This window comes from Martes martes (genome assembly GCF_963455335.1).
Source record: "Martes martes genome assembly, chromosome: 17".
Lineage (NCBI taxonomy): Eukaryota > Metazoa > Chordata > Mammalia > Carnivora > Mustelidae > Martes > Martes martes.
The window spans coordinates 40,465,534-40,491,891 of NC_137905.1; the positions used below are offsets into that span (position 1 = coordinate 40,465,534).

At 49.0% G+C, this 26,358-nt stretch overlaps 3 protein-coding genes across 5 annotated transcripts in view; 1 reads left to right on the forward strand and 2 right to left on the reverse strand.

The window, feature by feature from the left end:
- The window catches only part of CEP89 (centrosomal protein 89), a 64,770-nt gene extending 63,281 nt beyond the window's left edge, over nucleotides 1-1,489 (reverse strand). For both annotated transcript variants that reach the window (XM_080827971.1, XM_080827970.1), the window contains exon 1: nucleotides 1,326-1,489. In XM_080827971.1, the coding sequence (XP_080684097.1) occupies nucleotides 1,326-1,364 (39 nt within the window). In that variant the 5' untranslated portion in view covers nucleotides 1,365-1,489. The remainder of the gene's footprint in view (nucleotides 1-1,325) is intronic.
- A 236-nt stretch (nucleotides 1,490-1,725) lies between these two features.
- Nucleotides 1,726-5,372, forward strand: FAAP24 (FA core complex associated protein 24). 2 transcript variants are annotated; one of them, XM_080827978.1, is made up of 5 exons: nucleotides 1,726-1,757; nucleotides 2,024-2,142; nucleotides 2,258-2,397; nucleotides 2,583-2,735; nucleotides 4,256-5,372. In XM_080827978.1, exons 2-5 carry the CDS (start codon nucleotides 2,037-2,039, stop codon nucleotides 4,502-4,504), a joined length of 648 nt encoding a protein of 215 aa, XP_080684104.1. In that variant the 5' UTR covers nucleotides 1,726-1,757; nucleotides 2,024-2,036; the 3' UTR covers nucleotides 4,505-5,372. The 2 variants fall into 2 exon arrangements, with proteins under 2 accessions (XP_080684104.1, XP_080684105.1); XM_080827979.1 differs by lacking the exon at nucleotides 1,726-1,757 and adding an exon at nucleotides 1,792-1,837.
- Nucleotides 5,373-6,453: 1,081 nt separating this feature from the next.
- RHPN2 (rhophilin Rho GTPase binding protein 2) overlaps nucleotides 6,454-26,358 on the reverse strand; it is a 56,414-nt gene continuing 36,509 nt past the window's right edge. The window contains exons 5-15 of the mRNA XM_080827972.1: nucleotides 25,779-25,856; nucleotides 25,246-25,370; nucleotides 23,072-23,238; nucleotides 20,536-20,723; nucleotides 19,976-20,132; nucleotides 18,328-18,447; nucleotides 16,568-16,762; nucleotides 14,147-14,223; nucleotides 12,749-12,895; nucleotides 12,318-12,473; nucleotides 6,454-7,826 (exon numbers count right to left, since the gene is read on the reverse strand). Coding sequence (XP_080684098.1) covers nucleotides 7,566-7,826; nucleotides 12,318-12,473; nucleotides 12,749-12,895; nucleotides 14,147-14,223; nucleotides 16,568-16,762; nucleotides 18,328-18,447; nucleotides 19,976-20,132; nucleotides 20,536-20,723; nucleotides 23,072-23,238; nucleotides 25,246-25,370; nucleotides 25,779-25,856 — 1,671 coding nt within the window. The 3' untranslated portion in view covers nucleotides 6,454-7,565. The remainder of the gene's footprint in view (nucleotides 7,827-12,317; nucleotides 12,474-12,748; nucleotides 12,896-14,146; nucleotides 14,224-16,567; nucleotides 16,763-18,327; nucleotides 18,448-19,975; nucleotides 20,133-20,535; nucleotides 20,724-23,071; nucleotides 23,239-25,245; nucleotides 25,371-25,778; nucleotides 25,857-26,358) is intronic.

Sequence of the window (26,358 nt, forward strand, 5' to 3'; positions counted from 1 at the left end):
AATGTCCCCCCTGGAGAAAAATCACAGAGGCATTTAGACTGGGTCATCGAAGATGGCCATTGCTCTCATATGTGGGAAATGAGATGGAAAAGCATTCTAGGAAGAAGGAACAGCATGAAAAACGAAAGAAGCAAGACGTTGGCGGCAATGTTCTAGAAATAACAAGTATTCCTCTGAGGAGAGCCTAGAAGAATGCGTTGGAGGTAAGACTGGTGATTGTTCCTATTTAAGAGTTTTTATACCTGACTAAGGAGAACCTGTGTATCAGTGAGGAACACCCACTGAAATTGACCCCTGGAAAGGCTCCTCAGGCAGTGATCGGCATGAAATTGGGAGTAGGCGCCTACAGTGACACAGTAGCCATGATAAGGTTTGGAGAGCAGCATTCCAGGCAGAAGGAACAGCAAAGGCCTGAATGATAGAAGAAACGGCTGGAGGGAGGGAGGAAGAGAGGGAGGGAGAGAGAGAGAGTGTGTGTGTGTTGGAGGCACTGGGTTTTAAGCAGCAAAGCAACACGGACAGATGTCCGTTTTATTAGAATTATTAGAATCGAACGAATAGAAGAAATGACTGGAGAGAGAGAGAGAGAGACAGTGTATGTGAGTGTGTGTGTGTGTGTGTGTGTGTGTGTATGTGTGTTGGATGCACTGGGTTTTAAGCAGCGCAGCAGCATGGATAGATGTCCGTTTTATTAGAATTATTAGAATCGAACGAATAGAAGAAATGACTGGAGAGAGAGTGAGTGAGTGTGAGTGAGTGAGAGTGAGTGTGTGTGTGTGTGTGTGTGTGTGTTGGATGCACTGGGTTTTAAGCAGCGCAGCAGCACGGACAGATGTTGTCCGTTTTATTAGACACTCCCCCCCCCCCCCCGGCTTCCACGTGGAAGACGGGCCTAGGGCAAGACTGGAAGCAGAGAAACGGCGAGGAGCTGCAGCAGCAGCCAGGAAGATGCTGGAAGCCAGGGTGGAGGCGGGAACAGCTGCAGGTTATAGTTGGCGGGAAGAATCTATGGAACTTGGCTGATGGGGTTTCGCGGTGGGTAGCGGAGGGAGGACTCCAGAACGGCTTCCCACGGGGGCATATTCAGCGGTGGAGTAGGACCGTGCCTGCAGGAGTGCTCCCAGACACCTGAGGAAACGCTGCAGGGGAGACAGGGCGCCTCCTGTCTGACGAGCCCCACCGTGGGATAGAGGATGCTTTAGAACACAACAAATCACGGCCTCTCGAGTGGGAAACAACGTCATTTTGCGTTGCTACCTGGCCTCAACCGCAGGCCGAATCCCAACCCATTCCCGTTTAACTCCTGGCCCCCGGGATCTACTTACAAACTGGCTCTTGCGGCCCCTGCGAAACCCCTGGAGCATCCTTGGTGCGGGGAGTGGCCGGACCAGGGCTGGACGGACGTACAGATATCCTAACAGGCGAGGGCAGCTCCGTGGAACCTGAGCTCCTCCCGCTGGCTAAGCCCGAGACGCTTTTTCTACGCAATGCACTTCGCAACAACCTCATCTTCCATTGGCTCTCCTTTCTCCTCGGCCAGTCAGAGCCAAGGTTACTCCGCCCCGTAGCTCTTGGCAACCAGCTGTCTGCATTCAAATTCTCCGGGGCGGAAACAGTGTGTGGTCCGTCCTATTATTGGCCAGCTCAGGTGTCGATCTCTAACACCGTAGCCTATCCGGCGCCATGGGAGGTGGAGGGCGGGCAGGATGAAAAATTGGCGAGCGCACTGGAGGGAAACCGGAAGTGGCGCACCTCGGGTGAAAGCTGGGGGTCTCCTGGCTGAGGGCGCTGGCAGCCGTTGCGCAGACCGATAGTGGGGGGGTGCCAGGAGCCCCAGGTGACGAAAAGGAGGCACTCCGGCTACGAGGACGGGAATCTCCTGGGTCTTAGACTTTGGGAAATAATTTGGTCTTTTAAAGACCTTGGAAGCGGGCTCCTGCCGGAGAGGCCCCGACTGCGAGGGGGACGTGGGGCCGTGTGCGGGAGAGCCTGCTCAAATGCTGTCTTCTGTTTTCCTTATTAGATCGAGGCCGCCGATGTCCAGGAACCCTCCTGAGGGCACAGGCCCCATGCATGTGCCTTTTGGGCATGTTGTGGCCAACGAGAAGTGGCGCGGGTCGCAGCTCGCGCAGGGGATGCAAGGTCGGTGGGCTGCCTGTGCATAAGCCCTCTCCCAAGCTTTTTCAAAACGTGCTACCTACCGTCGCCTTTCAACCCAGCCCTCACGGAACTCTTTTTTTCTTGTCTGTGTTCTAAGGGAAAATTAAAATCGTGTTTGAGGATGGCCTGGCACCGGTAGATTTTTACTTGTCAAGCAGATCTTGCATTCTTTATGTCACCGAAGCTGATTTGGTGGCAGGAAATGGCTACAGGAAGAGGCTTGTTCGGGTTAGAAATGTAAGTACTGAATTGAAGATACTGAAACGTAAAATTGACTTCCATCCGCCCCCTCCTCCATCCTTTGGAATAATTTATATGCAACCATTGGCCATTCGAAGCACTCTTGGACTGAGTTTTCTTAAACTGGAGATAGTTTTGTTACAAAATGGTTTACTGTTTCGGTTTTTCCCTTCCTTTTAAAGTCCAGTAATCTTCAAGGGATTGTAATAGTTGAGAAAACGCGGACGAGTGAACAATACTTCTCGGCCATACAGAAGTTTACGGTGCTGGACCTTGGGATGGTGTTGCTTCCAGTGGCCAGCCCAATGGAAGCGTCCTGCCTTATCACCCAGTTGGTAAGTACTGATTCCTACTCCTCTGCAGGAGCCCTGCCTTACAGACTCTCACCTGAGCTTCTTGGATCTATCACTCCAGCTGCTGCCCTTGCTGTCGGTGCAATCCATCAGTCCTGTCTGCAGTAGTCCTCACTTATCTGTGGTCAGCTGCGGTCCAAAGCAGATGATCCTTTATTTGGTTATGTATTTATTCAGTTATGAGAGAGTGCACAAGCAGGCAGAGGGGTAGAGAGAGAGAGAGAAAAACAGACTCAAGGCTGAGCAGGGAGCCCAATCTGGGTCTCTATCCCAGGACCCTGAGATCATGACCTGAGCCGAAGGTAGACAACCAGCTGAGCCACCCAGGTGCCCCACAGATGATCTTTTTTAGAAAACAAAAAACCTGATTTTTCAATCAGTCTTCACTTATTATTCATCTTGATTGTGCTTGAGAATTTCCTGAGGAACTTTTAAGAACGATACATGAACCTTACCGCAGGCCAATTAAAAGTCAGAATGTCAGGGTAGGGCCTTAAGCATCAATTTGTGTTGTACTGTGGATTTTAAATTTCCCTTTTGATGTGTAGCTAGGATTGAGAACCACCCCATGTCGTTCATAGGTCACTCTCTCCCTTCTCCACCTTATGCCTTGCTTGTCTGGTCCTAACTTCTCCTGATGTAATGCTATCGACTGCCTTCCTGTATCCACCACTAACTGAAAACTGGGTTTTTCCTTTTACAGGCAAGCTCTCTCCAGGTCCTGTACCAAGCAGGTCCAGTTTCGTTTTAATTTAATCCCATACTGGGTGCCTGGGTGGCTCAGTCAGTTAAGCATCTGCCTTCCGCTCAGGTCATGATCCCAGGGTCCTGGGATCAAGTCCTGCATCGGGTTCCCTGCTCAGCGGGGAGTCTGCTTCTCCCTCTGCCCCTCCCTGCTACTTGTGCACACGTGCTTGGTCACTCTCTCTCACTCTCAAAAAAAAAAAAATCTTTAAAAAAATTTAATCCCATACAACTGAATCATTTTTTAGTGGGCCACAGGAACATGTTTGAATTCCTCAGAGTATGTTTGCATTGCTTTATCCTAAGCATTCTGAAAATCCAAGTTTTAATCAGATTTTCTCTTAGTCCTTTGTGTACTCACGTGGTTCCTCTTTCAGTAATTTTGCTGTTGCGTGAAAAATTATATTCATGGGGGGCGCCTGGGTGGCTCAGTGGGTTAAGCCTCTGCCTTCGGCTTGGGTCATGATCTCAGGGTCCTGGGATTGAGCCCCATGTCGGGCTCTCCGCTCAGTGGGGAGCCTGCTTCCCCCTCTCTGCCTGTCTCTGCCTCCTTGTGATATCTCTCTCTCTCTATCAGATAAATAAAGAAATCTTTTTAAAAATTTAAAAAATTATATTCATGGTATATAAAAACATTTGTAGTGGGTAAGTCAGGCTGGACCAAATGGAAAAAGCAAAACTAAATTTCTGTAAATTTTTAAGAGAACTGCCGGTCCTCTAGAGGGCGCTCACGTGCTTTCCCTTTACTATTGGTTTAGGTTCAAGAACAAACCAAAGAGCCCAGCAAGAACCCTTTCCTCCGTAAGAAACGCGGTCAGATCCCTGAGCTATCCCTCCTTCGAACTGTGCAACAGATCCCAGGAGTTGGAAAAGTTAAAGCCCCCCTTCTGCTTCAGAAGTTCCCAAGTATCCAACAGCTAAGTAATGCTTCCGTCCGAGAACTAGAGCCAGTTGTGGGACAAGCAGCAGCACAGCACATTCAAGCCTTCTTCACACAGCCCAGCTGACGACTCTTCTCACAGCTTGGACCGCAAGCGACTGGATCGTGTTCAGTTTTCATATTTAAAAAGGGAGAACAAAGACCTTCCTTTCATAGCACGTAATGAGTGACAGGGGTGAGGCGTGCATGGAAGCTCCCAGTTACCCTGTCTTGCTCTCTGGGTATGGGCGTTTAAGTTAGTGGGTTCCAGATAGCATGGCCCTTGAGCTGCTAGTGGAAGAGGAGGCATGGAGGGCACGCCTGGTCGGCTCAGTCAGTAGAGCATGTGACTCTTGATCTCGGGGTTGTGAATGAGCCCCACCTTGGGGGTACCAATTACTTAAAAAAACCAGTCTTAAAAAAAAAAAAAAGACACACACACACACACACACACACACACACACACACACACACAAACAGGGACCCCTGGGTGATGCAATTGGTTGAGTGTCCAATTCTTGGTTTCGACTCAGCTCACGATCTCACAGTTGTGAGCTCGAGCCCCTCACTGGGCTCTATGTTCAGCATGGAGTCCGCTTGGGATTCTCCCTCTCCCTTTCTCTCAAAATAGATAAATAAATCTAAAAACAAAAACAAAGTCTTTAAAAGAGAGAGAGAATGAGCCCCTGGGGATCTTCCTGAGAGAGTTTACTAATGGACTCTCAAATTCAGCAAAAAGCCGGCCTGGGCAGATTGACCAGTGTCTATCATGGAAAGGTCTAATCAGATCAGGAGGTAGATGTGACCTTCTAAAGGAAAGAGGCCTACAATGAAGTGCTGTGCTGTGTACCATAAACCCCTTGTTCCTGGTGGCAGAGCCAGTGTTCTTCCAACGTGGTCTTAATATGGCTTGCTGTTTTAAGGGTGTTGCCAGTGTAAATAAACAATTGTACTGCCTTTTTTTCTTCCTTCCTCCCTCCCTCCCTCCCTTCCTGGTAGCTGCACAGTTTGTTCTTAGTCACTGAGCATGCCTTCTGAACACAGCCTGGAGTTTGGAGTTCCCTTTTAAAGGTAAAAAGCGAGCGTATACGCAGGAGGAAAAGAATGTGTTTGGCAGTGTATAGCCCAACAGGAGGCAGATCTGTAGGAAAATGGCAGGGCAGACGCATCCATGGGGGAGAGCCTGGGGTGGGGATGAAAGGGTACAATCGGCTGTTCAAAAAAGACATGCACTTAGCCACTCTGAGAAACAGAGTGGAGGTTCCTCAACAAGTTGAAAATAGAGCTACCCAGCAACCCAGCAATCGTACTACTGGGCATTTACCCCAAAGATACAAATGTAGTGATCCGAAGGGGCACCTGTACCCCAATGTTTATAGCAGCAATGTCCACAATCGCCAAACTATGGAAAGACCCCAGATGTCTATCAACAGATGAATGGATAAAGAGGAGGTATATATACATAATGGAATACTACTCAGCCGTTAAAAAAAGAAATCTTGCCATTTACCACGACATGGATAGAACTAGAGAGTATTATGCTAAGTGAAATAAGTCAATCAGAGAAAGAATTATATGATCTCACTAGTGTGTGGAATTTAAGTAACAAAACAGGATCACAGGGGAAGAGGAAAAAAAAATTAGGGAGACAAACCATAAGAGACTCAATCGTAGGAAACAGGGTTGCTGGAGGAGGGGGTGGAGGGATGGGGTAACTGGGTGATGGACACCAAGGGCGTGTGATGTAATGACCACTGGGTATCCTATAAGACTGATGAATCCCTGACCTTTACCTCTGAAACTAATACATTCCATGTTAATTAACTGAATTTAAATTAGAAACATAAATGCACTTAAAGATGCCACATTTTCAAAGATACTAAGATAACTTAAAACTTCTGTAAGTCCTGTTTTGTGAAATGTTAAGTCACTATAAAAACCAAAGCATAAGAACATTTTGTGCATTAGGGTAGAAACAATTTGAAAGAGGAGTGAAATAAGTGCAAAAAAGTAAAAAAACAAAAACAGAACATCATCTCAGGCAAATGAATGTTTATTTAAATATTTATACAAAAATGTCCCTAACAGCAGTGGATACACTTCCCCAAATGTGGTTGCTTCCCTTTTGATATTGCACACTAGAAAATATTTTATGTTCTTGTTAATTCTCAAAAATAGAGTACAATGCTTTTTTTTTTTTTTTTTTTAGCTATGTAACTTGTACTATGTCAACCGTGAATCTTACTAGAATCACAGCATCATCCAACTTATGGCAAGAGAAATTGACAGGTAAGAACGTCACTTGAAAAAGTCAAATAGAGCTTTAAACTAGAATCATTTATATCTTACCTTTTAAAATGTTTCTAACCCATCTTAAAGACTCTTAAGATACATAATTACGTATTTTCTACTTGAAACAAAAACGTTTTGAGTATCAAACAGCATATCGTCTACCTTGTAGATAGCGTCCCCATCTAACACTGCCACTGTGTTAGCAACTTGTAAATGACATCAGACTAGAAGCAACACAGCTCCTAAATTGTATGTGGTTTTTTTTTTGTTTTGTTTTGTTTTTATCTGGTAAGTTATGAGAAATTTGGCACTAGACTTTATCTGGAAATAGCATTCATATTATTTAGAAATAATCATAAAATCTTAACATTTTAGGTTCATGAATTCCCCTTAGGAAGTAGCTCTTCGGAACATTTCTTAGTAATACTAACTTAGTAATATAACTAAATCGTTACAGTCCTTTGAGCTGCCTTAATTGGGGGTCATGAATTCTGAATTAAGGAATGATCTATTACCCAAGGCTAGAAATGATTACAAGTAGGACCAACAGAGGTAAACCTATTTAATTCTGATAGTAACTACAAATTGTTACTGTAGCCGTTAAAAATAGCCCTATTTTCAACACCGTTCTATTTACAATACTTTATATAATAAATAACTTGCAGCAACATGGTGACACTCCCCGGATTTCTCGAGGTTTCTTGTTACTTTCGTTCACGAAGACCTACCAATCGTGAGTTTACCCAGTGAGAAAATGGGATTTGCGAATATTGAGAAATTTCCCATTGTGGCACAAATATGAAGGCCTGGTCAGCACCGGAGACATCTGGGGCCTGGACGTTTTTTGTTTCCTCACATTAGTACAAAGAACTGTCGGAGTTGAGAAGGCTGAAGGGAGAGGGGAGCTTCTTCTTGACTTGAGGCCTTGCGACCCCAACTGACGGGAGGCACAAGGTGCTGGCCGACTTCTGTCTGTTCTTGTTGGTGCCCCAACTCAAAAAAGAAAGCTTCTTCGAGATTTTCTTGGTTTTATCAGTTTTATCATCATCATCTATGGCCAAGCAGATCATGGAGTAGGTTTTCTGCATTCCCACAGAGTATGTCGCACACTTATTATGCTGCACATGGGAAAGAAGAAAAATAGTGTTAGAAGTCCTCAAGATCATTGATAAGTGATTGCAAAGTCTGAGGCTCGCATTCTCCGCTTACGGCATCATTTTTAAAATAAAGTTGATAAAATTCTGGAACTTGGGTGACTTAACGCTTAAAGAGAATTAGGATCTTAAAAACAAAGCTTTTAAGGAATAGGCTCATTTTAGGCTAGAGACCACTACTCACTTTTTAAGGTAATAATTCTATTTGTAGAAGTAATATTCATGCTCAACAATATGAAAATACATATACTGAACAGTAGGTGTCCCTCATACCTTGACTTCCAGGCCTTTCCCCTGAAGTAACCATGATTTCTGTTCAGAACTTCCTCATCTTCCCCAGCTGAAACTCTGTGCCCAGTAAGCACTATTATTAAGTTTTAAAATATTGTGGGGGTTCAAATAGGAAACCTGCAGATACTTATTTTCTGGAACCTTCCATGTGGGTTATCCCCAGCTTCCAATGTTTGCCTAACACTGGAATTGCTTTGTTCACCAAATGTTTACCGAACATCTACTATGTTCCAGGCACTGAAACCAGGCCTTTAAATATACATACACGTATCTAAAGTGGCAGGGGACGATATTCGTAATAGAAATCAAGGAATTTGAGAGGTGGGACAATAGAGGAGGTGTATTCACTCTAAACTGTCCCTTTGGAGGCTGGTTCCTTTGGATGAAGATGCCCCTTCCTTTTCTATAAAACTGCCATTTACTCCCACCATACTCTACAGGACAGGCATGCGCACTCCCATTAAAAACAATAATAAACAGATCTGGGTGTAGATTTCATGCCTGCAAACATCTTTCAACCTTCACTTGCTCAAAGTCCATTAGGCGTCTTTATGAGCACTCCCTTACAAATACCCTCGATTCTCTCCTGTATTTCAACCAGCCAATGCCAAGTCTAGTTAAAACTCCACCCTTTGCCTCCCCCCAGGCCTGCACCCAAAGGGCTGCACGTTACTGGGGGATATTCACCAAGCCGACCGGCCTCCCTCGGAACTCTAACCCCGATCCCAAACCTCTACTGGGCACCTCTTTACCTGGCACTCCTAACGTTATCCTAGTAAATCCATTCCTTCTCTCCTAGATGTCTCTCGAAGCCCCACACATGTCCTCCTGATAGCACTATGCTATACTTTCCCTATGTCCCTCTCCCAGCTCACACCCCCGTGTCTGCCCCCTTCCTGCCATTCTCTTTTTCTTGTCCTCAAGCACCATGCTCCCCACTACCCATTCTCCAAATATTCCTGAGGCACTCCTCTGACTCACTGCGATAGGGAGCCCGGCACTCATCCCATTTTGTACAAACGAGGAAACAATTCTACTAGGGAGGGTATTAACTTGCTGAAGGACACACAGCTTGGTTCCCAGAAGGCAGGGCCCAATTCCAGGCCTGGGGTCTCTCGGTTACATCAGCAGGATTCCAAATGCGCTCCATGGAGGAGTGCTATGGGTGCCCACCGCAATCCAAAGCATGGGGTAGCAGATAAGCCATTTAGCCAGGACTCTGGGCTTTATTCTCATTATCTGGTTTCATTTGGAGCAAAGATCCAGCAGTTAAAAACACTGCTTAGTCGCCACAGTCTAAGACCTTGCTGGGTGAAAACAATAACCTTATCATGGTTATTGTTACACCTCTCGTGAAGGACACATATCCCATGGTAGGCACCCCCTTCCCATCTTCCTGCAGCTCAGAGCCAGTCCCTAACGCCCAAGGTCACCACGGGTAGTAAAGCCAGGATTCCTTTCCAGGCAGTCTGAGTCTAGAAAGTCTTGCTTTTTACCTCTACCTCAGCTTCTTCATGGGCCTGGCTCACAGTTATTACCAGATGGAAAGAATAAGCCTTTCTCCTCATAAAACCACACCTTGTGCTGTGCAACACACACACACACACACACACACACACACACACGCCCCAGCCCTCTAGTGCTGAGCCCAGCTCTTTCATTTACCTTGCCTTTGGACAAACTTCTTTTGTTTTTGGTTGGGACCCTGATCCCTTGCCCACCAATTCCATACCTTCTGCCCCTAAGAATTCCATTTCTCAATGATCCCTTCCCCCTAGATGCTCCGGGAGTCCAACTTCATCTTCTTTAGCTTTTCAATGGAGCAAAAATTCTCATACCTTAAAATTCACCACCTTAATAACACTCCGTGGTTTTGAGTCTATTCCGAGTTGTGCGAACACCATTGCCACCTAATTTCAAAACAGTTCCTTCCCCTCCAAAAAGAAACCCTGAACTCATCAGCAGTTACCCCCAGTTCCCTGACCCCCAACCCCTGGCAACCACTACTCTACGTTGTGCTTCTGTGGATTAGCCTGTTCTGGACACTTCTTATCAAAGCACTCACACGATCCATTCCCTCTCCAGCCCTCTCTCATCAGAGTTCTGTTTCCATCTTTCCATGAGAAGTGTCTTTTTGTCCTGCTGCCAAATATAACGAACACAACTCCACCTCTTAACTGTACTCTACACAACCAACCGTTTTCCCTTGGCAGGATTTTCTTCTCTCGATTCCAGAAGCTTCTTTCTATCCCCTCTCTCTGAATGCCGCTCCGCAACTTCCTTTGTGCCTGCTTCTCCTCCAACTGACCTCCAGATGCTTGCGGTGTCTCAAGGTTGAGTCCTTGACCCTCAGCCCCTCGTAGGTAACATCACTTACTCTCTTCACAGCTTTAAATAGCATCTCTGTGTTGGTGAGTCTCTGATGTTTATTTCTAGCTCTGACTTCTCCCTTGAACTGAAGATGTGGACATCCAGCTGCCTACTGCACACTACATCCAGATGTCTCTAGCATCACGTAAGATATTCATGGTACAACCGTTTTCTCTCTCCTCTCCCCCCTTCGCCCCTGGCCTCTTCCCCATCATTACGAAAAATGGTGCCTTGGTTCAAGCCCGAGCTTGGGGAGTCATTTTTCTCTCCACCATGTTTTTTACACAAATCATCTAGAAATCCCTGTATACCTCTCTCTACTTTGGCCGTCACCCACCCTAATGGAAGCTGCTAAGCTCGCTGGCCGGGACACCTGCTCTAGCCAGCTCCTGCTGCCACCATCCAGCCAGCCTCCCCAGGCAACACGTGAGACGTCCTTCTGAACCAAGCATCCCCTTCTCCAGAGGCTCCACGGCTCCCGAGCTCCCACAGCTGCCAACGAGGCCCTGCCTCCCTCCCACCGCATTTCTTGCCACTCCCTCCCTGTCGCCCTGTTCCAGCTCAAAGGACTCTTTCAGATCCTCCCGCAGAAGCTTCTTCCTGCTCCAGGGACTCTCTGCACCTGTTGGTCCCCCAACCCAGGATGCTCCCCAGAGTGCCTCCTTAGATGGCGGGATCGTCCCTGTCACTTGTGTCTCGGTGCAAGCCCTCTCTAGAGCAGCCTTTCCCACCTCTGGACATTCTGTCACACGGCACGCTGTATTTTCAGAATCACAACTGGCATATTTAGTGCCAGCAGGGACGGCATCCGACCAGCTCGGCCATAGCGCTGACCCCAAGGGAGGGCCCGACACACATGGGATGCGCCGTCACTATCTGCTGAATGACTACTGTCATGAAGGGAAGTGTCTAAGGTCCATAAGGAACGGCGACCAAGTGTGGAAGGGGACATGCACAACGATTGTCCCACCTGGGGAGAAAAAAGGGTATAACTGTGCACATGAACTTGCACAGGCACCAGGCACTTCCCGAGATCTCCCAGGGAACAGCTAATGCTGTCTCTGCTATGTGGACAGGGGCTTCCGCACGTCATCTCAAGCCCTCGTCTACCACTTCAGTATTTTTAATTTTTTTTTTTTGGACTGAGAGTACATATGACTTTTGTCATAAAAAAAGAACTTAATCAGGCAGTGCCTGGGTGTCTCAGTTGGTTGAGCATCCAACTCTTGGTTTTGGCTCAGGTCACGATCCCAGGGTCGTGAGATCGAGCCCCGCGTCTGGCTCGTGCTCAGTGGGGAGTCTGCTTGAGATTCTCCACTTCTCCCTCACACACGCTCTCCCTCTCTCAAGTAAATCTTTAGGGGCGCCTGGGTGGCTCAGTGGGTTAAGCGTCTGCCTTCAGTTCAGGTCATGATCCTGGGGTCCTGGGATCGAGCTGCTCAGAAGGCAGTCTGCTTCTCCTTCTGCCCTTCCCCCATGCCCATGCTTGTGTGCGCTCTCTCTCTCTCTCACTTTCTCAAATAAAGTCTTTTTTAATAAATAAATAAAATATCTTTTAAAAACCTTAATCAGAAAAATAAACCAGCTGGTTCCTTCATCTACAGCATTTTTTACAAAGTTTTTCAATGATCTCTGGGCTAACGAGCACGTTCCAGCGAGGACACGCTCATTGACAAAGATGACAAAGATCATTAACACAGGCAGGAAGCACAGGGCCAGGCACACCCCTGGGGCTGGGCTCAGGCCGGCCTCGCTCTACATGGCTGTTTTCCCCACCAGGCTATCAGCGCTTACCATAGATGAGGTGAAGTCCAGCAGGCTCACGACCTTCATGTCCACGCCGTCCCTGCCACAGGCCTTCAGCAGCCTCATGACCTCACTCACTGTCAGCCACTTGCAATCCACATCTTGAATGGAAACGATATAATCCCCTTCCTTGGCCCCTGCCAGCTACAAACGGAGGATTTCCAGGAAGGTCAGTGTTCCGTTCATTCTCATCCCTGGATCAGTTCCCAAGTACATAAATAAAATCCACAGAGCATGTGAATCCTTTGCTCTCTAAACAGGTAGCACACTTGAGAGGACTTTCACATAGTCAGACCCTTCACACAAAGGAATCCTAAATTCATTCACACACCCAGCTAGACTGGGTTGGCCAGCACTCTTGGCATGTGACCGGTCTGACCCACGAGCTCTGCTCCCAGTCTAGAGAGGCGCACGCTTACCGCAGCTGAGCAGTGAGGATCCAGGAAGTGGACTTGAACGGGGGAGTTTCCTCTCAAGGTGAATCCCAAGTCCCCTTCTTCTGCAGTGAAGTGAATGCTTCGAGGAGGTGTCCATCTCTTGTTAGCCGAGAACACTGACAAGGGGCCCTTTGGAACAGAGCATCATTAGGTAAGTGAAGGCTGAATCGGGCACTTGAAAGCTACAGGAAATGTCACCCTGTCATCCTCCCAGATGTCACTCGGCCTTGTTCAGAGACCAGTGACACCATCAGGGATAATACTTGCTACAGCAGTCATCCAAGGATATTAACTGCCATTTTCTCTAAAATAGTCAATATATTTTCTAAAAAATGTTTGTTTTTAAAAAGTATTTTATTTATTTGACGAGTGAGAGAGAGCAAAAGCAGAGAGAGTGGGAGAGGGAGAAGCAGGCTCTCCATTGGGTGGAGAGCCCAACTCCAGGCTCAATCCCAGGACCCTGGGATCATGACCTGAGCTGAAGGCAGACACTTAACCCACTGAGCCACCCGGGTGCCCCAAGAAAATGTTCTTTAAAAAATCATCTTAGGGGCTTCTGGGTGGCTAAATTGGTTGAGTGTTCAGCTCTCGATTTCAGCTCAGGTCATGAGCTCACGGTCCTGGGATTGAGTCCCGTGTCAGGCTCTGCACTCACCATGGGTCTGTTTATCCCTCTCCTTCTGTTTCTCCCCCTGCTCCTATGCACACACTCTCTCTTCTCTTTCAAATGAATAAAATCTTGGGGCGCCTGGGTGGCTCAGTCAGTTAAGTGTCTGAGGCTCAGGTCATGATCTCAGCATCTTGGGATCGAGCTCCACATCGAGCTCCCTGCTTGGCGGGGAGCCTGCTTCTCCTTCTCCCTCTGTGGCTCCCCCTGCTTGTGCTCTCTTGCTCTCTCAAATAAATAAATAAATAAAATCTTCTGAAAAATCATCTCAACAAAAATTGTATAAAGTCCCTAATTTAAAAAGTCTAATGTTATCGGGGCACCTGGGTGACTCAGCTGGTTAAGAGTCTGACTCTTCATTTCTTGGCTGAGGTCTTGATCTCAAAGTCATGTGTTGGGCTCCACAATGGGCAATGAGCCTACTTTAAAAAAAAAAAAATCTAAAATGGCCTCTGCCTTCGGCTCAGGTCATGATCTCAGGGTCCTGGGATCAAGTCCCACATCGGGCTCTCTGCTTAGTGGGGAGCCTGCTTCCTCCTCTCTCTCTTTCTCTCTCTCTCTCTCTCTCTCTCTCTGCCTCTATGCCTACTTGTGATCTCTCTCTCTGTCAAATAAATAAATAAAATCTTTTTAAAAAATCTAAAAATAGCTATATACTTACAACTTATATGAGCTGTCCCCTTGGGTCACTAGGAAATAAGCACTCAACATACCAGCTTCTGGAAGAAGTCTGTCACTGTCACCTTGGAGAACTGTGGCAGTATGATTTCAACCTCTTGCTCAGTTTTAGCTGGAAAAAAATATTAAAAGGGAAAGGGTAAATGTTTCTGTAACTGAAAATGATCCTTGAAAACCCAGGTCTAGGGCTTCTTGCTGAAGGGAAGAGAAGACGACCTTTCTCCTGGTCTCTTGGCCTTCCTCTTGGTCTAGACAAGTAGTATGGAAGATGGACTACTGGTCAACCCCCTGGCCCAGTGTTACCCGTACGTTCCATCTGGGCACCTACCATGAGCCGTACCTTGCTCTGGGGCTGGGACAGAGTAGTGACAATCAGACACAGCCCCCACCTTCAAGGAGAGTACGTATATTCTAGCGGACTTTCTTTGGCACTCATGAAACCCAACTGAGAAGTCACCTACATTTCAAGTGTGGCTATCACAGGAGAAGTACTGTATCTCTCAGCACACTGCCCTGGGTAAGCTGAGCTTCCCCGTCTCATCATTCACGTGTGAGATGAGGATTTTAGCGGGATGTCAGTTTGCCAAGTTGTGTCCACTGAGAGCTTAAATCTCCACCATTCTATTCATGGGAGGCTAGTCAGCTCCTAACATAGGATCCCCAAGCAAGCTAAGTATACAAGAAGCGCAGTATAAAAAGAAAATCTGAGGAAGAAGCCTGGTTCTGCCAAGGTAGAACACAGCTCTCTACTCACAGGATGGCCTGTGGCTTCTTACAAGCTGCCTGACACAGTGTTAGGCGCAACCCGGGTGCCCATCCATTACCAGAGTGGCCTGGACAGCCTCGTCAGGAGCCACATTCCCCTCCTCCATGGAGGTCGTGTCTCTACCTCGTGGCCACAGAGCACACTGTACGGGCAAAGGGGCCAAGGAGAGGGCCAGTATCCATGAAGGGGAATCACGGAGTGCCATTCCTGCCTTCACCTACCAGCTTGGTCACCCAGGGCAAAGAATATGGTTTCCCTAAACCTTTACTGTGTCATCTTTAAGATGAGGGCAATCCTAGTCCCGTATAGAACTGGAGGGAGAGTTGAATGAGATTCTGTATACGTAGGGTGCTTACTATTGTGCCTGGCAGACCTCAAATGCTCAGTAGGTATCAGCCAGCATTACCACAGACAAGCCCAAGATGCCATCTTGAGCAGGGCTCTGTCTCTAGTTCCTGGAAACTGAGGTGGAACTTCAGAGACAGAGGTGTAGGAAGTGGGGTGGAAGAAGCTATGGACAAAGGGGGTTCCCTTGATTGGGCCACTCCCCTCCCCTTCCCTAGTCATTCCTTAACTGTGAAGTCACTTCTCAGAGAGGACCCTCAACTCCTGCCTCCTGGGACAGAACGCGCAGCCCCCTCACCAATACTGTTCATCTCCATCTTCCCAAAGCCAGGACGTAATTAACGTCTTGGAAATGCCTAGAAAGAGCTGGTGGTGCATGACGTCACTTATACGTGGAATGTAAGACAGTCAAGCTCATAGAAGCAGACAGCAGAATGGTGCGGTGAAAATGGGGGTAGGGAATGAGGCAATGTTGGTCAAAGGTACAAAGGTTCAGTTGTGCAAGATGAATGAGTTCTAGAGATCCAACACACAGCACAGTGACTACAGTTAACAATACTATATTGTCTACTTGAAATTGCCAAAAGGACAGATCTCCAGTGTTCTCGCCACACACACGCACACATGATAAACACGGGTTTGAAGGATTCTCACTGCCAAGGTAAAGATTTACCCACATCCCCCAGCTCCACTCTCTCAGTGGAAAATTGACTTTTCATTTCATAGTAAAAGTAAGGTTTGTCCTAAAAAAATAAAGAAGGGAAATGTTGGTGCTGAAGGAAGGAGAGAACGGGAAAGGGCAGACATAGGGGAAGGAATAAGGAAGCGTTTGGCTCTAAAACCACGGAGGGGGGTGTGGGGGGAGGGTGTGTGGGGGGGTGGAGGGAAGAAGGCTGACACAGCAGAACGCATTCCTAGAGGCAGACACAATCCGGGGGTGGAGCGTAGCAGAAGCATCAAGGCCAAGGTAGCTTCTGAGGTCTCCCGACTAGAGGTGACGGCCAGCCCCAGGCAGGTTATGAGACTTTAAGGAAGGGCATCTAGGAGGAGGCAAACTGGCGAAAGTAGACCTCCGACAACGCCAGGAGCAACAACAGTCAGCAAAGGGGGTGCTGAGGGAGGCAGGGACAGAAACGAGGCAGCAGAGCACCCTGACACTGGGGGGGGGGGGGTCACAGGCTACCAGGAGGTCACCGAGAACAAAGACCATAAAAAAGTCCCTGCACCAAGTGAGCAGAGGTAACTCAGGGTCTGGCCAAGCCTTCCCAGAGGAGCGGACCAAGGCTGAGCCCTCGGAGTAACAGGGGTGCCCTCTGCACCCACCATAGGCTCCCAGGTCACTCACAGACGATGTCAGGAGCTTCGATCAAGTCCAGCAGGTCGTCGTCCTCCCGGAGCTGGGCATCCTTGAGCTGGGAGCGCCGGTGCGCGGCGGACAGCACCTCCTGCAGCACCTCGATGTTACGAAGCTTCTTACACAGGCTGGCCTCCCTCACGGACTCCTCGTGAAGCGCCACGGCTCGGCGCACGTGCGACTTGCCTGCCCCCAGAAAGCCGACCCCACGTGACACGGTGCCCCCACCTTGGGCAGTGTGAGTCCCTCAGGGTGAGCCCGGCGCCCAAGGACCGGCCCAGAGGGGTGGACCCTCTCCTTCCCGAAGGATCTGCCTGAACAGCCTAAGTCCCTCTTAAATCCATGTGCGATAGGCTCACTCGGGTCTATAAAGCGTTCATTTGGCAAATAGTTACCCAGTGTTCCGGGCACTAGAGGTGAAGCAATGAATAAAAACTAGCCTCTGTTGCCATGGAGTTTATGTCATGGAGGTTGAAGACAGATCATTAACAAGCAAAGAAATCGGTCATGGATCATGGGTGTAAGATTAGGGAGAGAAATAAAGCAGGGCAGGTAGCAGATCTAGCAAAAGAAGACTGGGAACAGAAAGTTGCTCTTTTATGATGGGCGATCCAGGAAGGACTTCTTGAAGGTAACTTTTGAGCAGAGGCCTAAAGGAGGCAAGGGAGCAGCCACATGGATATCTGACAGAAGGGCACTCCTGAAAGATGGAACAGTGAGTGCAAAGGCCCTGGGGCAGGAGTATGCTTGTATATTCCAGGGTTACAAGGAGCTTGGGGCTGGGGTCAGAGGGAGTGAGGCCTGGAGTGAAAGGCAGGGAATGAGGCCAGAGAGGAGCAGGAGCCAGACATGTCACCTGCCTTACAAATGCAGGGTGACAGCTTCTGCCCCTACTCTGGGTGAGATGGGAGCCCATTAGGATGTGAGCAGAAGACGGATGTGACGTGACCCATGGGAACTGAGTATGAAGGAATAAAGAAGAAAGCAAGGGGACCAGTTATGAGCCACGTGACCTCTCTGGGTTATGAGCCACGTGACCGCTCTGGGCCTGTTTCCTTAACTGCAAAATAGGGATCATATTATGCGTATCTCATAGGGCTGTGTGAGACTGAAGGCAGTCAACGTGTATTAGGTAAGCACTGCGTGCACATGGCTTAGACCAGGTGGTAGGTAATTAGTAGTCAGATATGGGACGTGTTGTCTAGGAGTGTCTATGGGGTGAGAAAGAAGGCTGAAGGCAGGTGACTCCTGGGTTCTTGGCCTGTACACCCCTAGGCTGGAGTTGCCATCAGTGAGAAGGGCAAGTGCGTGAGGGTTAGGGAGCAGGTCTGGTTAGTAGAGGAATTTAGGCTTGCACATGGGAAGAGATACTCTCTCGGACACTGGCAGAGACCAAACTACCCATCACCAGTTCTTAGGTGTGACAGAAGAAAATTAACGAACGTGCCCTTCCACGTTTGGATGACCAAGGGCCATTCCCCAGACCACGAGGGCGTGGGAAGACTGCCATAGCTCTGGCTCCACTCTGGGAGGCCCGAGCCCTCAAAGAACCTGCGAGAACACAGGCCCAGGGGCCTGCCGAGGCTGCAGACCACGCCCCACGGTTTCTGATCCAGAATGGTCAGGATGACCCAGGATGCCCCGCTCTCCGGGCCCTGCCCTGGGGACCGATCTGGGGCGGTCTGTGAGCAGGACCAGCTGGGCATGGAATGGGACCCAAAGAGGGAGGGAGCGGGACAGCCCAGGCATACCCAGCTGTCGGCGCTGGTGGATATTCTTCAGCGTAGCCAAGGGCGTCAGTCCCTCCGGCATGTGGTCGTAGAGCTGGGACAGGCACTTCTCCTGATGGTCCTCGTCAGCTCCCGGCTTCACTGCAGTGAGAGCCACATGGTAAATCCCTTCTTGTGGATGTGACCACAGACTCGAGGTGGTACTGCGGACCCTCAGAGAAGTCTCTTTCAACCTCCTCTAATTGCCTTCATTCTCCAGTTTTATAAGGCACTTGGGGTACTAGTTCTCCTTCTAGCCCCTGGACACACCCCTGGCCATCTAGCTTGTAAGTCTTTTGGCACTCAGGGACAGGCGCACCCTAGAGGCTCCTGCTTTGGCTCTAAGCCCCCATTCTACCTCTTCCAACTTACCCACCTCACGGAACCTCCTAGCACAGCCCAGCCTCAAGCCTCTGGTGGCCTCCATGCCTGCACCCATCCTCCCTGGCACACGTCCCCTCTCTAGCCTCACCAGACCTCTCACCGGAAACTTAACAATGCCGGCCTCCATTCCAGAGCTCGGCTAGCGTGCTTGCTCTGGCTGTCCTTTTCCTCCTTGTTCAGTTGCAAAAGTGTTCCTCAGACTTCAAGGTCCAACTCAAATGTCACCGACTCTGAGAAGCCTTCCGTGACTACACCAAAGGAGTCCAACTGCTGCCCCATGTGTGTTGCTACCGTGACTGCTGACTGGTTTATGTGACTTGTCCCGTCTATCAGACTATGCAGTAATAATAGCAGTAGGCATCTACCACTTTCTGGGAGCCCACAAGATACAAGGCACTATTTAGCTTTGCATATAGACATGTAATTTTCACAAGAGCCCTATGAGATGGGTTCTCTTCATGCCCCCTTTTAACAGATGAGAAAACAAAGGCCCAGAAAATTAGGTAATTTGCCCGAGATCACACAGCTAGTAAATAGCAGAGCTCTGTTATGAACCCGGGTAGTGTGGCTCCGGAACTTGCCCATTTCATTACTGTGGGACGACCTCAATTAGAGCTCATGACAACAAGAGTCCCACCTGACCTCAGATCAGAACCAAGACTAGGGTGAGGAGAACAAGACCCTCACCTCGGGCTGAAAATTTAAGAGCACCAAACACTCAGCAGTCAGGAGAGAGGATAGTTTAATACAATTTTCTAAATACCAAAAGGTACCCTTAAAAAATGCATGATGAACAGACATCAAAATTCCCCTTTGCTTCAGGCTCCAATGTGGGCCTGCACAGCACTGCTACTGATCTGTAGTCTTTATTTAAAATTTGGAGCACCATGGATTTTTTTGTTTGTTTGTTTAGTTTTGATTCATTTTAAATATCATATCCAAACGTTATCTTGAATGCTGAGTTTGGGGGTATCCCCTTAGATTCAGTACCTAGGTGAGCGCTTCACAACTTCTGACCCTGGTCCAAGCCCTGGTCTTAACGCCAGGGGAGAGGTCACCGCCTTGGAGCTGTTTGCTCCAACCTGGGCAGAATTACATTCCCCCTCTTCCTCCACAGCAGGAATGGAGAACCCCTAAATCATGTAAGCATCTCCAGGGCAAGACAGATAGCACTCATTCAGCATAGAATGTTCTAGAAGCACGACCCTGACCAAAGCCCCAGCGCCTCCAAGCCCACAAGCCTTACACTGGTGGTCGATGAGAAGGGTGGCTGCAAAGTAGTGGGCCAGGGCGCCGTAGTGGTGTGCCTTCACGCAGGCCAAGCTGGCCCAGGAATAGGGGATGTTCTCCTTCACTGGTGCCTGGCTCATGGCGGTGTGCAGTTGCCGATAGACCTCCCCCACCTGCAACGGAAGGAATGCTGGGAAGGGGGAGCCTGCCGCAGGGGTGCTCATGTACCCAGTCTGCAGAAAAAGAGCCCTTTCTTCTATGGAGGGGCCTTGCAGGCGCCTGCTCCAGAATCTGGGAGCAGCTCCAACGCTTCCTAGTTCTTCCAGCGTCAGAGTTCACAGGGAGCTCAGGCAACTGTCATGATACTGGGTTTTCAGCTAAGCTGCAGATGGAATCAGTGATCCGTATCGGAAACGCCACAGCTTGCCAAGAAAACGCAGGCTCGCGCTCAGTCCAGGGCAGGCACACTGCCCAGGTCACGGGCAAGCTGCCATGGGAAGCCCCCACTGCTTCCAGGGGCCACATCGACATGTCCCGCCCACACCCCTGGAAGTCACGTGACCTCGGAGGGCTCACCTTGGCAGCCTCCTGAGCCACCTTCACCAGCACGAAGAACTCGTTCCGGATCCCAGGAAGGCAGATCTTCTCAAACACATTTTCTTGGGCTTGGGCAAGCATCATTTTGACCAGCACGCTGAGCATGGCAGGACTCATGTCGTAACTTGGAGTATGAGTAAATGTCTCTTTCAGGTGATTTAAAACCCCTACAATCGGAAATTTTTTTTGCACATTAGACCAGGGTCATATTGATTTTACCATGCTGCTCAAAAGCGAGAAGGAGAGACGGAAAAATAAAGAACGTGTTCCGGAACGTTGTGAAAAATCTGATTCTCAGTTACCGTAAGATCCAACAATTTCCCTCTTGGGTATACTCCCCGAAGAACTGAAAGCAGATGGAAAGGATGGAAACCGATACTCGTACACCCACATTCATGACAGCATGAGTCATAACAGCCAAAAGGTAGAAACCAACCCAAATGTCCATCAACGTACAGTTAAACAAAATGTGTTGCACACATACAACAGAATATTTTTCAGGCTTAAGAAGGAAGAAGATTCTGACACATGCTAAAACATGGACGTGGATGTTACGCAAAGCGAAAACACCAGTCATGTGGGCAAATGTTGTATGATTCTGGGAGACGAGGTATCCGGAAGAGTCAAACTCAAGGAGATGAAAAAGGAGCACGGTGGTTGCCAGGGGCAGGGGGAAGGAAGGAATAGGGAGTGTTTCATGGGTACAGAGTTTCAACCTGAAGATTGTATTTAGTTATTTATTTGAGACAGGGAGCAAGAAAGAGAGAGCGCGTGAGTGCGTAGGAAGGTCGAGGGGCAGAGGGAGAGAATCTCAGACTCCACACTGAGCACAGAGCCCAACACAGGGCTCGATCCCATGACCCTGAGCTGATATGAAGAGTCAGACGCTCAACCCACCGTGCCACCCAGGCACCCCTAGAGTCTCAGTCCGGGCAGATGACAAAGTTCTGGCATAGAGATGTGCCCAACAATGTGAATGTTCTTAATCCCAGTGAACTGAACACTTGAAATTGGTTACAGATGGTCATTTTCTTTCATGCATTTTAACAAAGTTTTTTTTTAAAAAAAAGATTCTTTTCTAAAATATTTACCTCCGTATCAAGCAAGAAAACCAGCCTGCTCCCTATATACTGCCATCTCACCTGGGCTCCTGTGAGGCCTTCCGTACATGACCAGGCATTTAATGGAGGTGAGAGCAGGAAGCAGGCAGGGTGAGGGAAGGGCTCTCCGAGGGACACGTTCCCACCTAACACCTGGGTCAGGATAGAATTCAGGGCTTTCCCCCAGGCCCTCAGGGAAGACCAACCCAGCCACTCCAGTGGAAATTTTCCTGCTGTGCCCCTTAGCTGACTTCTTTATATGTTAGGAAAGTAACTGTCACAGGGCTGACGATAAACCAGAGGCTGAAATAAAATCTCTAACATGAATCCCATCTGACTGGTTCCTCTGGTTTTGTTGCGAAGCCCCAGATGCCCCGTGGACAGATGGCAGCGGCTGCGGGCTATTTGCTCCCCTCTGGGGTTTGCTCCCCCCCAACTCTTAAGCTTCATGTTGTCTGTGCTGCTGTCGTCTTAGAGATGGGTCTCCAAGCACACTTGCTTTAGGTTCCTCGGGAAGAAAAGGAGCCCAGGAAAGGATGTACAGTGAAAGAAATCCACTGCCACATGGGATCTCAGCATGTTGTTTTATCCCAAGGGATTTTTTTTTTTTTTTTAAGATTTTATTTCTCTATTTGTCAGAGAGGGAGAGAGAGAGAGGAGCAGCAGGCAGAGGGAGAAGCAGGCTCTCTGCTGAGCAGGGAGTCTGATGTGGGACTCGATCCCAGGACCCTGGGATCATGACCTGAGCCGAAGGCAGAGGCTTACCAGACGGAGCCACCCAGGCGCAATCCCCCAAGGATCAGTCATTTTAACACAAGCGATTTCACGATCAGTCAAAATGACACAGATAGGGTTCTTCATGGCCTTGCAGAGCAGAGGGATGAGGACCGGCACAGAAGGGAACATGGTGTGAAGTCCACTAGGGGCACTGTCCTGTGGTCTGTGCCGTGTGCCTGCTTTCCCCCACCACTCCTCACAGCAACTCTGCCAGCCACAGGCCCTGCTGCAGGAGAGCAATGCAGGACCCTCAGATACCCCAGAGCCACACCCACCACTACACCCAGCCCGGGGACCTCCAGTCCTCTTATAGGTTGATGCTAAGTGTCACTTGACAAAAGGCTGGATGGAGAGCCTCAGGTGGGCAAGTTTGCACGATGAGTACAGTATAAACACACAGACAGTAACATGCAGTGTCCCTCAGCCATACCCAGACTAAAGCATCAGGGCTTGAGCCATTAAGCAATTCTCTTGGTGGGAAGATACACCAGCACTTGAAACCCGCCTGGCCCTTATAGGACTTGGGTCTTGGGGAAGCCGGGGCCTTGGAGAAGGCCCACAGACCCTCTTCCGCTGCAGTACCCAGAGCCCCCTGGTGGGGCCAGGACGCTATCCCGGCAGCCTTCCTGGAGACACACCTGCGGCTCTCTGAAAGGCGTCCACTGCACCCTCCAGCCCAGCCTGGGTCCGCCGATTGCACCGGGTCCCGATCTGAGTGTAGAGGGCTCCGATGTTAAAGAGAATGCTGGCCTTCTCCAGCAGCAGGTTCTGCTGGCTCACCGGAACCCCGGTGAGCGAGTCGTACCTATTTAAAGGACATAGGTTTTGAGAACATGAATTATTTGGCTGGTGAAGGCCTCTTTGAGGGGAAAGCAGACAAAATTCATTTCCTGAATGATAAAAGGCAAGGGTGCACATGCAATGAAGCTTTCATTTCCAAGCAAGCCAATGGGATCATCACAACCTCACGCTAAAGGAAGGCTTCTCAACCAACACGTCCTTCCAAAAGTGAATGGACAAACAAACTGCAGCAAAACCATACAGTGAACTATCACGTAGCAATAAAAAGAAATGAGTTATCGAGCTGTGAGAAGACATGCAAGAAACTTAAATGCATGGGATATCCCAGTGAAGGAAGCCAATCTGAAAAAGTCTACATACTTTATGATTCCAACTATCTGGCATTCTGGAAAAGGCAAAACAATGGAGACACAAAGAATCAGTCGATGCCAGGGTTGAGGGGCGGGGGAGGGATGAAGAGGCGGAGGACTGTAGGGCAGTGAAACTCCCCTGTGTGATCCTATAACATGGAAATATGGCCAAAACCCAGGAAGTGCCTACCACCAGGAGTGAACCCCAATGTCAACTATGGACTTTGGGTGATAATGTGGGAATATACATGGGAAATCTCTGAATTTTGCTGTGAACCTAAAACTGTTCTAAAAAATAAGGTGTAGGGGCACCTGGGTGGCTCAGTGGGTTAAAGCCTCTGCCTTCGGCTCAGGTCATGATCTCAGGGTCCTGGGATCGAGCCCCACATCGGGCTCTCTGCTCGGCAGGGAGCCTGCTTCCTCCTCTCTCTCTGCCTGCCTCTCTGCCTACTTGTGATCTCTGTCAAATAAATAAATAAAATAAATCTTTAAAAAAAAATTAAAAATAAGGTGTATTAGAAATATGTCTTCTTGGGTGCCTGGGTGGTTCAGTCAGTTGAACGTCTGCCTTCAGCTCAGGTCATGATGCTAGAGACCTGGGATCGGGCCCCGCATTGGGCTCCCTGCTTGGTGGGGAGCCTGCTTCCCCCTCGCTTGCTGTTTTCCCTGCTTGTGCCCTCTCTCTATCTCTGACAAATAAATAAATAAAATCTTAAAAAAAAAATGCCTTCTCTTAGGGCATCTGGGTGGCTCAGTAGGTTAAGCGTCTGACTCTTAATTTCAACTTGGGTCATGATCTTGGGGTTGTGAGATCGAGCCCCAAGTCAGGCTCCATGCTAGGCGTGGAACCTGCTTAAGAGCCCCTTTCTCCCTCTGCCCTCCACCCCACTCTCCCACTCCAAAATACATGTGTGTGTGTGTGTGTCCTCTCCTAAATGAAACATAGCAATTATAAAGCCCTCATTGTTCTTCCTCAAGTCTAGAAGACTCGGGATCTGTTTTAAAGTTCACCCGTCAACCAGGAGGCAGACGTGGAGATTCATCCTAATTCCACACTAAGGAGAAACCACCTTTACCCTTTTGCTCTGAGTAGGCAGCTAAGGCATCTATAGCAAAAGTCATGCGCCTGTCCTTTCAAAAGGACAGCATTCATAGCCACCAGCAGTGATGTAATGCGGCTCGAATATGACCCAAGGCTCTTGGGATTGACTCTTGTTTCTCCCATGCTAAGGACCCTCAGGGAAGAGGGACGGCATCTCCAAAGCATTTAAAGAGCACTAATCTTCGAAAATACCAACTCTGGAGAAGAAACAAATGCTCTGCTTCGATCTATTTCTGTTTGCTGCCTTTGTCACTGGGACAAAACCCAACTCCCCCCGCCCGCCCCATCTGGGACAAGAATCTTTGTTCTTGTTAATTCCACCTCAGAGCCCCTGTGTTTCCCCAACAATAAAGTGAGCACAGACAAAAAACTGCCTCTTCTCCTCGGCTCCCTTGATCCGAGAAGCAAGAAGCCACAGTCTGTTGGAGACTTCTCCCCTTGGATCCCAGTCATACGTAAAACACGCGTTGATCTAGGCTCTCCTGGAGAAACTGGACCGCTTGAAAGAGAGGGCAGGGGATGCAGAGGAGGGCAGCATGGGGGGGCCTGGGTCACCTACCATGTAAACAAGATCCCCATCTGTCGGGTGGGCGGGAAGAACCGGCTCTCCACAAACCCCAGCTGGATGAAATAGCTCATGAGCAGTTCGACCCCGGCCTCATCCCGGCTGGGTGTCCGGCAAGCCTGGAGGGAAAGGGAACCAGGCAGGGGGGGGGTAGGGGTGGGGGTGGCAGATGAGGACCCAGCGCACGGCCACCCCAGGTGTCACACGCACTATGCCTGCAGAGCCTGGGCCCCTGCTGCTGCTACCCTGAGCACGAGGTGTGGGGGAAGGGGCTGGGGCAGGCTCAGGAGTCCCAGAATCTGGCCCCAGATGTGCTGAGGGCACATTTGTCTGTCCCCTCCCTCCACCCCCGCACGGTGGCCAGGTTTTAAGGATGGTTTTGAAAGTGCCTCCCTATTACCTCCAACCACCTGTGATTCTGTAATAGGATGTTCTGAAGTCGCAGCAAACTCTGGCAGCCATCCTCCCCTCCCTTCCTCTCCCCCTTCTCCCCTCCCCTCCCCTCCCCGCTGCACACAACACCTCACCTGTCTCAGATCCATCAAATCTGCTATTTCGTCTTCATACAGGTAGCTGTCCTCACTGTAATGCTCCAAGATAAAATCCTGCAAACAAAAGGAGATGAGATCCTGTAAGGCGTCAGTGCAAACCATAAACAGGTCAAATAGGAATGTCTAATGTGCCCCCCTTCCCCGGTATAAAAATACATGTAGAATTCATACAACCAGGAGATTACATGCTACAGTGACTTTCTGGATGGTGAGATTTATTTTCTGAACTGCATGCATATTTAAAAATGTTCCTTTTGTTGCTTCAGTTAAAAGGAAAGTGGAAGTTGTTTTTTTCTTATTTTAAAATACGTTTGTGGGGGCGCCTGGCTGGATCAGTTGGTAGAGCACCCGACCTTGATCTCGGGGTCATGAGTTCAAGCCCCATCTTGGGCGTGGAGCCTACTTAAAAATAAATAAATAAAAAAAATAGGGGCGCGTGGGTGGCTCAGTCGATTTAAGCGTCTGCCTTCGGCTCAGGTCATGATCTCAGGGTTCTGGGATTGAGCCCTGCATCAGGCTCCCTGCTTGGCAGGAAGCCTGCCTCTCCCTCTCCCTC

Excerpts from the sequence above, each read along its gene's own strand:
- FAAP24 (XM_080827978.1), top strand. The coding sequence starts at position 2,037 with ATGTCCAGGAACCCTCCTGAGGGCACAGGCCCCATGCATGTGCCTTTT. Across the intron at positions 2,398-2,582 it reads GGCTTGTTCGGGTTAGAAAT|TCCAGTAATCTTCAAGGGAT; the intron begins GTAAGTACTGAA and ends TTCCTTTTAAAG. Across the intron at positions 2,736-4,255 it reads CCTGCCTTATCACCCAGTTG|GTTCAAGAACAAACCAAAGA; the intron begins GTAAGTACTGAT and ends CTATTGGTTTAG.